Genomic DNA, 14,791 nt, shown 5'->3' with positions numbered 1-14,791 from the left:
ACCTTAAGGATTTACAGTCGGATCAACAAACATTGGGCTCTGAGGGCAATTGAAAAAAACAAAAAACGGATTCTAAACTACGATTTCTGATCAGGTTTTCCTTCTGTCTGCGACTCCCAACTGCTGAGCTGAGTGAAGTATTGCATCTAAAAAACATGATTGTAGAGGAAAACTCCTCGTTATACTCTGGTATTACTCCCATTGTATGGATTTGTGGTCTTAACCATCAAACACTCTTATCTTATGGGCTCTGCAACATTAATGTATGCCTGTTCTAGGATCCAAATGCTGTTGGTTGACGAGGCGTGATGAATAATTACAGTTTTGCTTGAAACATGTAAAAATGCAGGTTGGTTGCAGGAATGCTGGCCAGGAAAAAAACGGATCATATGATGGAGCACCAATGCAGTGTAGTAGGGGGGTATACTCTAGCATCTTCACGCAGACAGGGGTGGATTTATCCTGATTTTTACCTTTCACATGACTATTGCATGCTTGCAGGCAGGCAGGCAGGCTATGTTTCCTAACTGGTGAATGTCTGTCAAACACAGCCCATCTTGTTCAGAAAGCACAGCAGATGGAAAAAGCAAACAGTCAAAAAGTCGAAATCAAAAACAAAGAGGGAACGCTGAGTCATTGTGTTGTCTGTTGCTTTGATTTCCAGCTTGCTATTTGGGTTGTGTAACTTTACACCCCTGCTGCATGAGCATGAAACGTCTCTTTATCTCAGTGGGGTTCCACTTAGGCTCAAATCAACAAGAAGCTGTAAAATTGTTAGATATGGACGAAAAAATAAATAAAACTAGGACAGAGTGGAGGTAGAGACACAAGCAAGGATGGAAGTGGCAGACTGCGTGGGAGTGGAGTGGAGCTAAGCACGATCGTCCACGTCACAAATGTAAAAACACTCATTGTAAAACAAGCCCTCTGTTCTGCCTAAACGCACTGAGTCCTCCTGGCCCCACCAGCCAGAGAGCGCCAACAGACATTGATGCTCCGCTCTGTCTGTTTGACAGACGGCCTGGCAACCATTGACGGGCTGCTGGAGTTTTATCTCACTAATGTGCTGATCATTGGTACACACGCCTAGATGTTCCCTCCCTGTATAGGTCACTACATGAAATCATTGACAGAAAATTCATTTTTTTGGAATTAACATGCTATTTTTAACCCTTGGATAAAGTCCACATTAAAGATTTTCAGTTTCATTTTTTGATGAGATATATATAGTTTCACTTATGTTGAGTAATTTGGTAAGTTGTTGCTTATAATGTTCTTTTAAGACGCAAACTATTGACATTAGTGTTCAGGGGAAAAAAAAGCATCTTATTTAGCCACTTCTCTAATACAATACATTTTTACATTGCGTAATTCTATTAGAAAGAATTTATTATCCACAAATGTTGCATTGTTTCAATACAGCAAGTAGTGATTTAATAATTAACACCAATCGCTAAGTTAATCTAAACATTTAGAAAATTTAGTAAACTTATGATATTTTCCCACCAAAAAGTGTTTTTTAAATTTAATGGAGGCAACCATTTTGAAATGACCAGGACAATCCCTTCTACTGCCCCTAGTGGAATGATGATAAACTACAGGGCAGAAAACATGGACCAAATTAGTAAAATTTTTATGGTCTTGCTGTTTTGTGGATTCCTTTAGTGCAATTTTGCACGTTTTTTTTTTACATTTTTATTTATTGAGTGCATTGTGTTGTACACAAAGTGCCTAGGATAGCACAAGGGTTAAGGAAAGGTCTTAGAAATGCGAGTATCAGATATGATAGCAGTGGTTATATAAGGTTGAATCTGGCAATCTGTGAAAATGACAGGTGTTGACTGCGCTTGTGTGCCGTACCGAGGTCCATGTCGACGGCGCGGGGTCTCTGGGAGTAGGGCATGTTCTTGTAAACGGCGTCCAGGATCTTCTCCTTCACTTGGGTGATGGTGTCACAGTTCAGCACTTTCACTGCGATCTCCGGACTGTTTTCATTGTCGGGGTTCACGCAGTTCAGGATCTGGATTGTACAGACAAGGGTGGAGGGCGTGGACAGAGAAGAGAACGAGTCAATCATCACAGAAGGAGAGGAGCTTGAGATGTCCCGCTACCAACTGGGCTTGGCTCCAGGCTCGGAGCTTCGCCTTCATTAGAGTCTCCTCGGAGCGTAGCAGGAGCTCGGAAACACCATTTCCGCTCTTACAGCCATCCCAAAATCTAATTTCACACCTTCGGCGGGACACCAATTTCCAACTCTGCCGGGGTATTAGCACGTAATGAGCCAAATTCAAAGTCGGAGCAATCAGAGCGTTGTCATGTCACATGCTGGTTGTGTGAGGGCTTTTCCTTTATGTTTCCCGTGTAGCTGTGTGTAGATACAAAGGGGGGGTTTCAATCACTACAACCACCTATCTGGATGTTGGACCAACACGGTGTCCTGTTGTCAGGCACTTAGCTAATTTTCTTCCCACGGCTGAGTGATGCGATAAAACACATCTAAGAAGCAGTTCATTGTGAAAAGAGTTAAAAAAGCATCTTGGCGGCGGCGGCGTCTGCTCTGAGCCTTTGTGTAAACCCCCGCGGTGTTCGGCGGAGTGTGGCCTTACCAGGGTTTTGTACTCGATCTGCTGGCGGATGAGCTTGTCCTCGCTCAGGGAGTACCGGGCCTCTCCAGTGATGGCGTCGATGGGCCCCTTTTCCATCTGCTGCTTGATGGCGCAGTACAGCATAAACAGAGGCTCCCCCGCGCACTCCTGCCAACACACACAGCCATCACGCTAAAAAAAACAAAAACCCTCACACTTGATAACTTTCAAAATAAAACAACAAAGAGGCCATTTAGGAGGAGACGCCCACACACAGCAGGTTGTGTTGTTCTGCGTACTGACCTTGAGGAATTTGTGAAGGAGGAAGGCAAACCAGTTTGTGAGCATCTTCTCTGCAACCGATTCCGTTCTGGAATGACAGGACATTTAGAGGATCGACATGAAGTTTCCCTCTTGATAAAATACGAGCGGAACCGAAATCCTCCATAATTCATGAGGTTTTGGGGGCCAATCTTCGGGGACATTATCTTGACATGTTGGCCTCGCCGACACACGGGTTCGCTTCTGCGCTCGCGGTCACAGTGAGTGAGCAAAGCCGAGCGGAGACGGAGGGCATCTGTGCGCACACGCCCTGTATAAGTGTGTGTGTGTGTGTGTGTGTGTGTTATTGTTGATTATTCATGTGTGGTTCGACACAGCGGGACATCAGCAGCTGTGACAAGCCTCAGCTGTTGAGAGAGACAAGTGCTGTCACAGCCAGGTAACGCCAAAATGATCTCCTCTCATTTCCTTCCTTCCTCTGCTGCCCCCCACCGCATACACACACACACACACACACCCCCACACACACACACACACCTCTCCAGTTTGTCCGCCCTTCCCAGTCAATCACAGATGGAGGTAGGCTTTCTGCTGGGCTTGATTGGGCATGAAAACAAATAAAAAAAAACGCAATTGTGCGATGACCTGTGAATATTTGCTTCTACAGGCGATGAGGGGAGCCTGTATACATCCCATAATGATTATGGGTTCCAGTGCGTGAGCATCGAAGCATCCTTCCCATCAGCTTGCAAACTTTTTTCTAGCTTCTTATTGTGCTTTTATTTTTGCTGCATGACCGTTTTGGTGCGTTTGTGTTTTAGTCGTCAACATCGTATCAAAGTCGTAAACTAATCGATCTTTTTTAAATTCTGTCTCTGCATGTTTTTCTGTTGTCAACACATTTTAAAATCTATTTCAAAAGAATATAAATGTGAAACTATGAACAAACTGGAAAGCAGGGCTGTTATGCTTCACATGCTTTACCTGAAACTAGATTATGATTTATACTTAGCTTTTTTAAGTTTAATATAAATATGTAGGATTTTGAATGTGCTCTTTTTAACCCGTCACTTTCTGTGTTTGGCTGAATGTTCGTCCTCTGTCAGATCAGTTTAAAAATAATACAGAAAAACTAAAAGAAATTGCGGCTGTAGTTGAAATGTCATGTATTTTATAACATTTGCACAATGAAATTAACATATTTTACATTATTAGGTGATTATAATAATCTAAATGAAAATTTAAAACAAATTTTTTGGTAAATTGTAGTTTTTGGGCTTAAAGATTTTCTTTCTCAAACAAGCGGAATGTGAATATGATGAATCACAAGTACCAGCAGTAAGTGTCTATAGGATCTATTATTTCTCATTAGAAGTAGAAAAAAGTCCCTGTTTCAGCTGTCAGCAGTGTGTTTTGGTTTATTGTGTCCTTCAGAATATTTTTTTTTACAAATATCCAGCATAACACGATGTTTTCTTCTTCTGGATTCAGCTTTTCATCTGAGATTCTTTTTCTAGCGCGTCTTTGTCTGCCTCCACCTGTTCGACACCGGTTCTTCCTCTCCCTCCAACTGCAAGAACAAAGCGGGAATCACCATAGCAACCGGCCGGTCCTCTTAGCGGTGTTTAGTTGTGGCTGGAATGCAAATCCTGCGTCATTTCTGAATCATTTCTCTGTTTCACATTCTATGAGTTCAAACTTCTATAGACATAGGGATGAAAAATGAAACTTTATCTCATTTATACGTTTACAGGTGGACATTAATGTGTTTTGTTATATTTGTTTAAATATTTCGCAAACATTTAAATAAAAACTTTGTATTTGTTGTTAATTTGCATTAATATAAATGTAACAAGAAGCAGAACAATTCATGAGTCACCAACTTAACATTTTCTTTTCTTTTTTTTCCGTTTTTTTAGAAAGAAAATGTATATTTTAACAAATTATTTCCAAGCATGCTTATACAGACTTTCTGTCTAGAGATGAAAGTTCCTCTTCCTTCATGTAGTGATTTTCCTTCTGAGGGAACGTTTACAAACATAAGAGTTTGACTTACAAGAAGGAGGAATGATGAATTGAAATGTAACTTCAATATAAATATCACCTTTTTTTTAAAGAAAATTCTGATAGAAGTCAACAAGTTTACCTTCCCCCACTTCATACAAACTCATAGATCCAAACAAAATCTGCAAGTGAAGCAGAAATGTTCAAAATATTTTTCGAAAGAATGAGATTTCTCTCTGCCTGCGCCGTGTTCCTGTGGGCAACTGCTATAATGGAGGAATAACACGTGGATCGTGCCCCCCCCATCCCACTGCGGTTTACAAGAGACTGACAGCTTGGGATTGTCACCTGGTTGCAGATGAACCCTGCCAGACTGGCTGGAAAATGAGCACTGCCTGTTCAGACGGCAGTGCGTTGACAGAAAATGACCCTCTTAATGCGGCAGTAAATGACTGTGATTAGTCTGGTGGATATGATCGAGGGGCTTTACGGCGGGAGGTGATGAACCGCGGATTAGTGGGAATCCAAGCAGGCAGGTATTAATGGCAATGTGGAAATGCTTCCGTCTCCTCTGCAGCGCAACGCATGATTATAGCTTTTCAGTCCAACATGGACGTGACTTTGCTGAGTCGCGTATCGGCGCCCGGGCTAGGACTAAAGCCTGGAGAGGTTCATGCATGAGTTTAGCCACTGACATGAGGGAAAAACTTATGTCACAACTGCCTTTACAGGTGGATACAGGATGGGACACGCATGTGATCCAATAGAGTGGAAATGCGCATTTCTTCCACCGGTCATAGCAAACACTTCTAGAATACGTAAGGATGAAGTAGGAGAAATGCAGGTGTGTGGTACGGACAAGTTAGCGCTCCTTGCGTGCTGCCTGACTGTTAGAAATGAGGAAATAGACAATCAGGGCGCGTCTCCAAACAATTATGCATCCCCTGTACCCCGTGAGTCCTCCATTTGCAGGCGATCAGTAAGGGACCAGTACTCACACACTACTAAAGCGTGGTGAAAGGGCCCCGTACAAGACCATCACCCCTACGCCACAAGTGAGTAGTGAAAGGGCCCCGTACAACACCATCACCCCTACGCCACAAGTGAGTGGTGAAAGGGCCCCGTACAAAACCATCACCCCTACGCCACAAGTGAGTGGTGAAAGGGCCCCGTACAACACCATCACCCCTACGCCACAAGTGAGTGGTGAAAGGGCCCCGTACAACACCATCACCCCTACGCCACAAGTGAGTGGTGAAAGGGCCCCGTACAACACCATCACCCCTACGCCACAAGTGAGTGGTGAAAGGGCCCCGTACAAAACCATCACCCCTACGCCACAAGTGAATGGTTCAGAGAGAGGTCGCCCGGTTCAGAGAGAGGTCGCGCGCTGGACGGGCCAATCGGTGGCCGCCTTACAGGACGCACTCGAGGACGCTGATTGGGGCATGTTTCGAAACAGCTCCGATGACATCAACGTGTTTACGGAAGCGGTTGTGGGATTTGTGGGGAAACTAGCGGATGACACCGTACAGAAAACGAAGATCAGAACGTTTCCCAATCAGAAGCCGTGGGTGGATAAAACCATCCGTGACGCTCTGAGATCTCGCACCGCTGCCTATAACGCGGGACTCGCGTCCGGGGACATGGAGCTGTATAAGGCTGCGTCATACAACGTCCGGAAGGCGGTGAAAGAGGCGAAGAAGCGCTACGGGAGGAAACTAGAGTCACAACTCCAACAGAGTGACTCCAGGAGCCTGTGGCAGGGACTAAGAACAATAACGGACTATAGAGCACCAACATCCGGTGTGACGAACGCGGACAGGACTCTGGCAGACGAACTGAACACCTTCTATGCTCGTTTCGAGGCTGCAGCCAAGGACGCTAGCGATGCTAATGCTAGCATCGCTAATGCTAGCGGTACTAACGGCTGCAGACAGGAAGTCACTACCAGTACCAGTAACGCGTTCATCATCTCCGAGCATGACGTGAGGAGAGCCTTCAGGAGAGTAAACACCAGGAAAGCAGCAGGTCCAGATGGCATCTCAGGTAGAGTCCTCAGAGCCTGTGCAGACCAGCTAGCACCTGTGTTCACAGAGATATTCAACACTTCTTTATCTCAGTCGGTGATCCCTACATGCTTTAAGGAGTCTGTTATTGTTCCAGTCCCAAAGAAACCCCATCCTACTTCCCTCAATGACTATCGACCTGTAGCCCTCACCTCAGTAGTGATGAAGTGCTTCGAGCGACTGATCAAAGACTTCATTATCTCCTCACTACCTGACACATTGGATCCACTACAGTTTGCTTACCGTTCGAACCGCTCAACGGACGACGCTATCTCTCATCTACTTCATACTTCTCTCACTCATCTGGACACTGGAAGGGGAAATTATGTTAAAATGCTCTTTGTTGATTACAGCTCAGCATTTAACACCATAATTCCCTCCACACTCACCACCAAGTTGGAGCACCTGGGACTCAGCCCATCTCTGTGTCAGTGGATCTCCAATTTCCTAACTGGCAGACCACAGGCAGTAAGGATGGGCGGATTTGTCTCAGCTTCCATCACTCTCAACACTGGAGCCCCTCAGGGTTGTGTTCTGAGCCCTCTACTGTACTCACTGTACACGTACGACTGCGTGGCGTCCACCAACTCCACCACCATCATCAAATTCGCTGACGACACCGTTGTGGTGGGCCTGATCACTGATAATGATGAGACGGCCTACCTGAAGGAGATTGGACATCTGGAAAACTGGTGTGAGAGGAACAATCTCCTCCTAAACGTCAGCAAGACAAAGGAGTTGATAGTGGACTTCGCCACAAAGCAGAAGAGGAACTACCAGACCCCCGTCATCGACAAGAGCCCAGTGGAGAGAGTGAACAGCTTCCGATACCTCGGTGTCCACATCACGCAGGACCTGTCATGGTCCTGTCACATCAACACCGTGGTGAAAAAGGCCCGGCAGCGTCTTTACCATCTTAGACGTCTGAGAGACTTTAGACTGCCCTCTGTGGTGCTTAGGAACTTTTACTCGTGCACCATAGAGAGCATCCTGACAGGAAACATTACAACCTGGTTCGGGAACAGCACCATGCAGGACAGACGAGCTCTCCAAAGGGTGGTGCGTTCAGCTGAGCGCATCATCCACACCGAGCTCCCTGACCTGCACTCAATCTACAGCAGGCGGTGCTGGACCAGGGCCAGGAAGATAACAAAGGACCTCAGCCACCCCGACAACGGACTGTTCTCGCTGTTGCGGTCAGGAAAGCGCTTCCGCTCTCTGAAGGCCAACACAGAGAGACTGAGGAGGAGCTTCTTCCCGCAGGCGATACGGACTCTTAACCAGTAATCATGGACATTATACACACAAGCCACTTTCACATATGTCACTTTAGAGCATATTTGCACACATTCGGACATTCTATTTTTATGTTTTTATGTTTTTATATTGTATATTCCTATATTTTATATCTATCTTCCTATTCCTATTGATATTCTTTCTTGTTTGAGGTCGCGGGCGGTCGCCTAAGCATTTCACTGCACATTGTACGCTGTATGATTGTGTGTGTGACAAATAAAATTTGAATTTGAATTTGAAATTTGAATTTGAATTTGAAAGGGCCCAGTACAACACCATCACCCCTACGCCACAAGTGAGTGGTGAAAGGGCCCCGTACAAGACCATCACCCCTACGCCACAAGTGAGTGGTGAAAGGGCCCCGTACAACACCATCACCCCTACGCCACAAGTGAGTGGTGAAAGGGCCCCGTACAACACCATCACCCCTACGCCACAAGTGAGTGGTGAAAGGGCCCCGTACAACACCATCACCCCTACGCCACAAGTGAGTGGTGAAAGGGCCCCGTACAACACCATCACCCCTACGCCACAAGTGATTGGTGAAAGGGCCCCGTACAAAACCATCACCCCTACGCCACAAGTGAGTGGTGAAAGGGCCCCGTACAAAACCATCACCCCTACGCCACAAGTGAGTGGTGAAAGGGCCCCGTACAAAACCATCACCCCTACGCCACAAGTGAGTGGTGAAAGGGCCCCGTACAAAACCATCACCCCGTGTGTGACTCACATCAGCCATACCAATACTTTACGACAGTGGTCCCCAACCTTTTTAACGCCACGGACCGGTGTCACGTCACAGAAATTTTTCACAACCTGGTCTTTAAATTGTAGGCGGATTATTCTTGTAGCAGCATTACGATAAAAGAGGAACAGAGACATGACAGGACGAAGCCTGAGCGTTTTTATTTTGACACGCATGACATTGTACATCGCACAGGTGTCATCATCCTCTCGCCTTCCCACACTCATCGTGCAAAAAAGAAGTACTGTTTATTCAATGCAGCTTGAAGGCTCCTCTTCTGTCTCCTGGCTGGGCCTTTTCCCCTTGGCAAAGAAACTTTCCAAAGACGTTTGTTTTTTACTCATTTTGCAAGCTCCTGGGTTTTATTTTAGCGGTAACCTATCACATGACCAAGAGGAGTGAATTGGCCTGCGTCAAGAGTAACAGAAACGGATTTGACAGAGAATCAGGCAATTTTCAAAATAAAACATCTGTCAGATTCCGAAATAAATAAAAATGAAAGTAATGTTATTTATTCTTTCTGTGTGGCCTGGTACCACATGGTTGGGGACCGCTGCTTTACGATACACTTACCACACGCGTGACGATCGTACGTTCCATTTTCAATGAGGTTCATAGGAACAGCAAGACACTGCTGTGGTCCCCTTTAGATGCGTCTGCTCCTCTCTACATCCCTCTGCGGGCCCGAGCAACCGAAAAAGCTGCAGCACCCATACAGGGGCATTTGACTGATGTGTTTTTGAACATGCTGAATGTGTGTTTAGCTTACGGTGTTCACACTGGACTGTCGCTGCCCAATACTAGTGCATGTTAACCACCTACAGTCGAAAGAGTCTTAGTGGAAAAGGTTGAAGTGGTGTACATTTGGTACGTCTTGCTCCAGGCTTTCTCTTTCACAGCTCGATTCTGATATGTGAAAGACTTGGTGTCATCATTCCGGTGTAGGTACCATAACCGTTCTGCCTGGAACTTCCGTTTGGGTTCCACGGACTAATGCTGACGTCACATTTTGTGATTGGCTGTCCGTTGGTCCAATGACGTGTCAGATAGTGATTGGTCTGGACAAATTACGATACTATCATAGAATAAAATATTATGAAGTCTGTTGTAAACAAACAGAGCTCCGACATAGAGCGAGAGTGTCTTCTAAACGTGCCTTTATTATTCTTATTATGATTATTGAATGCATGTTCGCTTATAGTTTTTTTTAATCCGTGTGCAGAGTGCTTTATTATTGGCAGAACGGACCCGGAAGATCAACATTTAGCCGTGCTGACAACATTTTCAGCCAAGGCTGAATTTAAACTGGAATAACAAGCGGATTGTGGCAACATGTCTTTATAGAAATTACAAAGAATATTGTCAGACACAATTTATGAGGGAAAATAACTTAAGGTTATGAAAGGAAATGTGAAATGAAAAAAACCAGAGCAGATCTCGACGCTACGTAGTTTGTCCAAGTGGGGTTACCGTAGTGTGACATTACCTTCAGTCAAAAGGACCCCGAACAGAAGTTCCAGGCCGAACGGTTATGGTACCTACACCGGCCGGAGACAAACCGCAATTATTAATTTCTCCTTTATGATCAATTTTTTTTAAACAGCTGGTACTTCTGTGAATTAAAAGACACACCATCCAAAGAGTCAGAGTCCCTGTTGGTCAAAGGTCAACCAGATTTGACTTTCAGCATGTGTTTGTACATAAAGCCCAAAAAAGGTCTTAGAAATGTGCAAAACGATGCAAGTTTGCAAGGCAGAAGCCCAAAACCTGGGTTTACGTAGACCTTTTATGTGCATTGCAGAGGGCGCCGTGAACGTAGCTTAAGACTAAAGATGTGTAAAGCTGATCTTTGAATTGAATTCCCCCTCAGTTTGGTCATTGTTTAGTATGTGATACTATTAGGATGTCGTCCACACTGGAAATCTGATGGGCAGTTTAACGGCAGCTTTCTAAAACCATGGACGGAGGCTCAGCAGCCCGTTTTCCCTTTTGCCGCCGTCATTCCGGCTTCTAGAAACGTATGAAGACAAAAGTGAAGCTGTATGCAAATACAATGAAGCGCATAAGAACTAACGCTGCAGGAAGAAGTAATGAAGTGGAAGCCTTTGAAGGAGCCACAAGAGGAGCCTCCGGCTGTGTGTTTTCACTCCCAAATACACTAAATCGTTCTGGACAATGCCCCAAATCCCTCTGTAATCGCCCTCGTTCCTTTACAATCCCCCCCACCCCCCATCCCTTCAGCAAGCGTGTCCCTCTCTTTGCATGAGTCTTGAGTGTGTTCGAAGTTAATGGAACCTATTAAGCATTTTAATAAGCTCAGCAAGTCTCAAAGATGGAGGTATAACAAAAAAAAGGCTTTTGTGTGTGGAGGGCTTTCTATCCCCCCCCCCATTCCTACCTTAATATCTTTCCTTTTGAATGTCGTGAGGGAGAAGCACTCCTCTTCCTCCTCCTCATCTCTCACCACTTCCTTCTTTCAATTAATGGAGTTTCATTAACGAACATCAGGATTTCATTATCCCGCGTGGTGTTTAAGAACAGCCCCCCCCCTCACCCAACCCAATCTCTAATGGTGGGAAGACAGTGGTGGTGGTTGTGGTGGGTGAGGGAGGGAGGGGGGGGTCACTATATCAGCAAGTCAGTGAAATGTCTTCCATTGAAACTAATGCCAAACACAGTCCTCACACTCTTAATAATGCTGTTCCTCATTGCTCTGCATGGGAGGAAATCTCATTATAAAAACGCTGAGGAGGAAAATAACACAAGATTGAAGAGTCCTGTGCTGATAGAGGCAATGTTCTGTGATTCCATTAAAAGAGTATTATGGCCAGGATAAAGGAACTGGAAATGTGGGAGACAAAACTTTCAACAGAAATGGAGAGAATGGAGGAAAGATCACAATATAAGAGTAAATGGCATCACTAAGAAATGAGGATAAACGCAAAAACCTGCAGCTACTGGCTGCTTTAGACATTTCTTGAATTAGTTTTTCACTCTGAAGCATCTTTGATGTGTCTGTGATCAAAATCTAATACAATAATTTAGCCCATATGAATTGTTTGCTGAATTTAGTTTTTATACAGTGCATTTTACTTTTTTTTTTTGAATCGATTTAGGGAAAAAAAAAAAATCTTTTTGTAGATGACAAAATAGCATTGGACATGAGACAGAGAGTTTTCTTGGTCATCTATCCATAACAAATATCAATGTTTTTTTTTAAAGTTTTGAGATAAAACATTAAAAAAGAAACAATATTTTGAGGAATTCATAGTGTATTTTAATAGAAAAATCAACAATAAAAAAATGGTAAATGCATCGATAACAATATTTACTGGAGTGTAATAACCTTTGACTGTAAAAGCCAAATTGACATAGTCACTGCGATGCCACTCATTGAAAATGACTAACTTAAGTAAATTCAGTCGCCATTTATTCGCAATTTGGACACCGCTGCATGTTGGAGCCAGACGTTGTCAGTAAGTAGTGATTGGCTAGAGTCAACAGGGGTTGGGTATCACCAATAATGTCCAGATTCAGTGCAGTTTACCAGTGCCATTGGATTCCAATTTTTTTTTTTTAATTCTTAAATAATTCTTTCTTAATTCTTTCGATCACCTCGATCTAATTCAATTTTGAATTTACATGGTTTACACATTCAGACATATCTGTATAGAAATGCAATATATTCATGATTCACCCTCTGCCGTTTTATCCCTTTCGGGGTCATGGGGCTGCCGTAGCCTATCCCGGCCACTTGTGGGCAAAGGCAGGGTACACCTTGGACAGTTCACCACTCTGTCGCAGGGTTAATCTATTTATGTTTTGAACATTTTTATATTTAGTCAGCAATGTATGTTTAGCATTAACCGTCCTATATATCCTATATATATCCTATCGTATATCGTATATATATATCGTCATATATATCCTATATGGGAAATTCTATTATACGTTAGCATCAAGCTAGTGGACTTTGGCATTACTGCTGTTAGGCATTAGGTCACCGGAAAAGGAAAGGCATAAAAAAACGATTTCTATTTTTATGGATTGATCTTTGATTTACTAAGCTTGGATCAATTCAGATCGATTAATCGATTTATCAACCTAGCCCTAATTTCTATGGCAACTGATCTCACCAACCAGGAGTAAGCTTGTTGGAAGGCCACACCCCTACCAATTGAAAGCGGGCTCGGGAGAATCTTTTTAACGTTTTAAACGTTCGACATAAAACCACAAACTTTTTTGAGACATCTGATTGGTCAGTTTCCAACTGCAATAACTTTTAATAACAGAAAAATATGGAAAAAAAATTATTTAGATTAGCAAGTGTTAAAACAGAGAGCAAGAATTATTATTCTGACAAATAAAATGACTGAGTAACAGCTGTTTTTTACTCTATAGAACTCAATGGGATTTTGGCTTCTTGGAGCCAACATGTACTTCCTGTTTGGAATGCAAAAGGGGAGGGGGCACTCAGTCCAGTTCTCATATACAGTCAATGGTAATGACTTGCGTGGGTGGTATGTTGCACCCACTGACTGTACAGTATAATATTACTGGATGGATTGAGTGTGATGTCACCTGTAGAAAATGACTTCCTTCCGGTTCCAACCTAATGAAGTCAATTCAGTCGCCATTTTTCCGTGATATGTCCTTCGTCATGTTGGAACCAGGCAACCTGATTTTAAATTAGATCTGAATTTTTCTCCACATTACACATCCCAGTTATCCAGTTTCAAAGGCAGTCGGCAGAAATAGAAAGTCAAAGATGGAAATGTGAGGAAGACATAGTTGAGCACTAATAAAGGCTGTAATTAATAAGTCTACAAAGAGTCTAAACATTCTAGGCTCCTGTGTGGATTCCACTTAGATGGTGAATAATTAAGCATTGAGCTTATATGCTGCTTTTAGAAAGCTGTGATGAGAATGAAAGCGGTTAAAATCTATGAGGGGCCGTATAAGACATTATTTATTCTGAACCATTCACATTCATACATTCTTGCTCTCACAGTCATATATACTCTCTTTCGCATACATATATTCTCTTACGCATCCATATATTCTCTCTCTCACATTCATACATTCTTGCTCTCACAGTCATATATACTCTCTTTCGCATACATATATTCTCACTTGCACATCCATATATTCTCTCTCTCGCATGCATATATATTCTCTTACGCATTCATATATTCTCACTTGCACATCCATATATTCTCTCTCTCGCATGCATATATATTACTTTACACATACATACATTCTCACTCTCATTGTCACTCTTAAAAAAGAATGTATGTATGTGAAAGACAAGTATATATGAACGTGTGAGGAAGAGTTTATATGTGTGTGTGAGAGAGGAGTATGCATGAAACGGAAGTTACTTTGCATGAAAAGGAAGGCACTTTGAATGAAAAGGAAGGCACTTTGAATGAAAAGGAAGGCACTTTGAATGAAACGGAAGGCAGATGATTTCTCGTGCTCTGATTGGACGAGAGGCCGCCACCTCCCATTTTGAACAGACGCTAACACGAACCAATAAGAAGGCCATCGGAACCTTAAGAAATATTTTATCTTCACCTCAAGTGGTCACAAATCTGTCTGCATCTCTAGAGACACAAAGGAATGTCTCAAATACCAATAATGGTAATAGAAGTGCCACCGAAACAGAAAATCCGTATCCACCTTATTCCTAGCCCCCATGAGCCTTTGCGTGAATTATGGGCGACACTTCCTGTAGACGCTGGAACACGCATTTACATTAAAACAAATTCCTCTTGTTTTCGATCCATAACTACATATAAATGTGGGAA

General features: G+C 43.4%; 1 protein-coding gene across 2 annotated transcripts in view; it reads right to left on the bottom strand.

Moving 5' to 3' along the window:
• Nucleotides 1-14,791, bottom strand: part of LOC101158766 (plexin-A2) — a 248,635-nt gene that overhangs the window by 22,189 nt on the left and 211,655 nt on the right. For both annotated transcript variants that reach the window (XM_020704870.2, XM_004070981.4), the window contains exons 23-25: nucleotides 2,889-2,955; nucleotides 2,607-2,753; nucleotides 1,861-2,020 (exon numbers count right to left, since the gene is read on the bottom strand). In XM_020704870.2, coding sequence (XP_020560529.1) covers nucleotides 1,861-2,020; nucleotides 2,607-2,753; nucleotides 2,889-2,955 — 374 coding nt within the window. The remainder of the gene's footprint in view (nucleotides 1-1,860; nucleotides 2,021-2,606; nucleotides 2,754-2,888; nucleotides 2,956-14,791) is intronic.

Source organism: Oryzias latipes, chromosome 7, assembly GCF_002234675.1.
Source record: "Oryzias latipes chromosome 7, ASM223467v1".
NCBI lineage: Eukaryota > Metazoa > Chordata > Actinopteri > Beloniformes > Adrianichthyidae > Oryzias > Oryzias latipes.
This window is presented reverse-complemented; position numbering and strand designations above follow the sequence as displayed.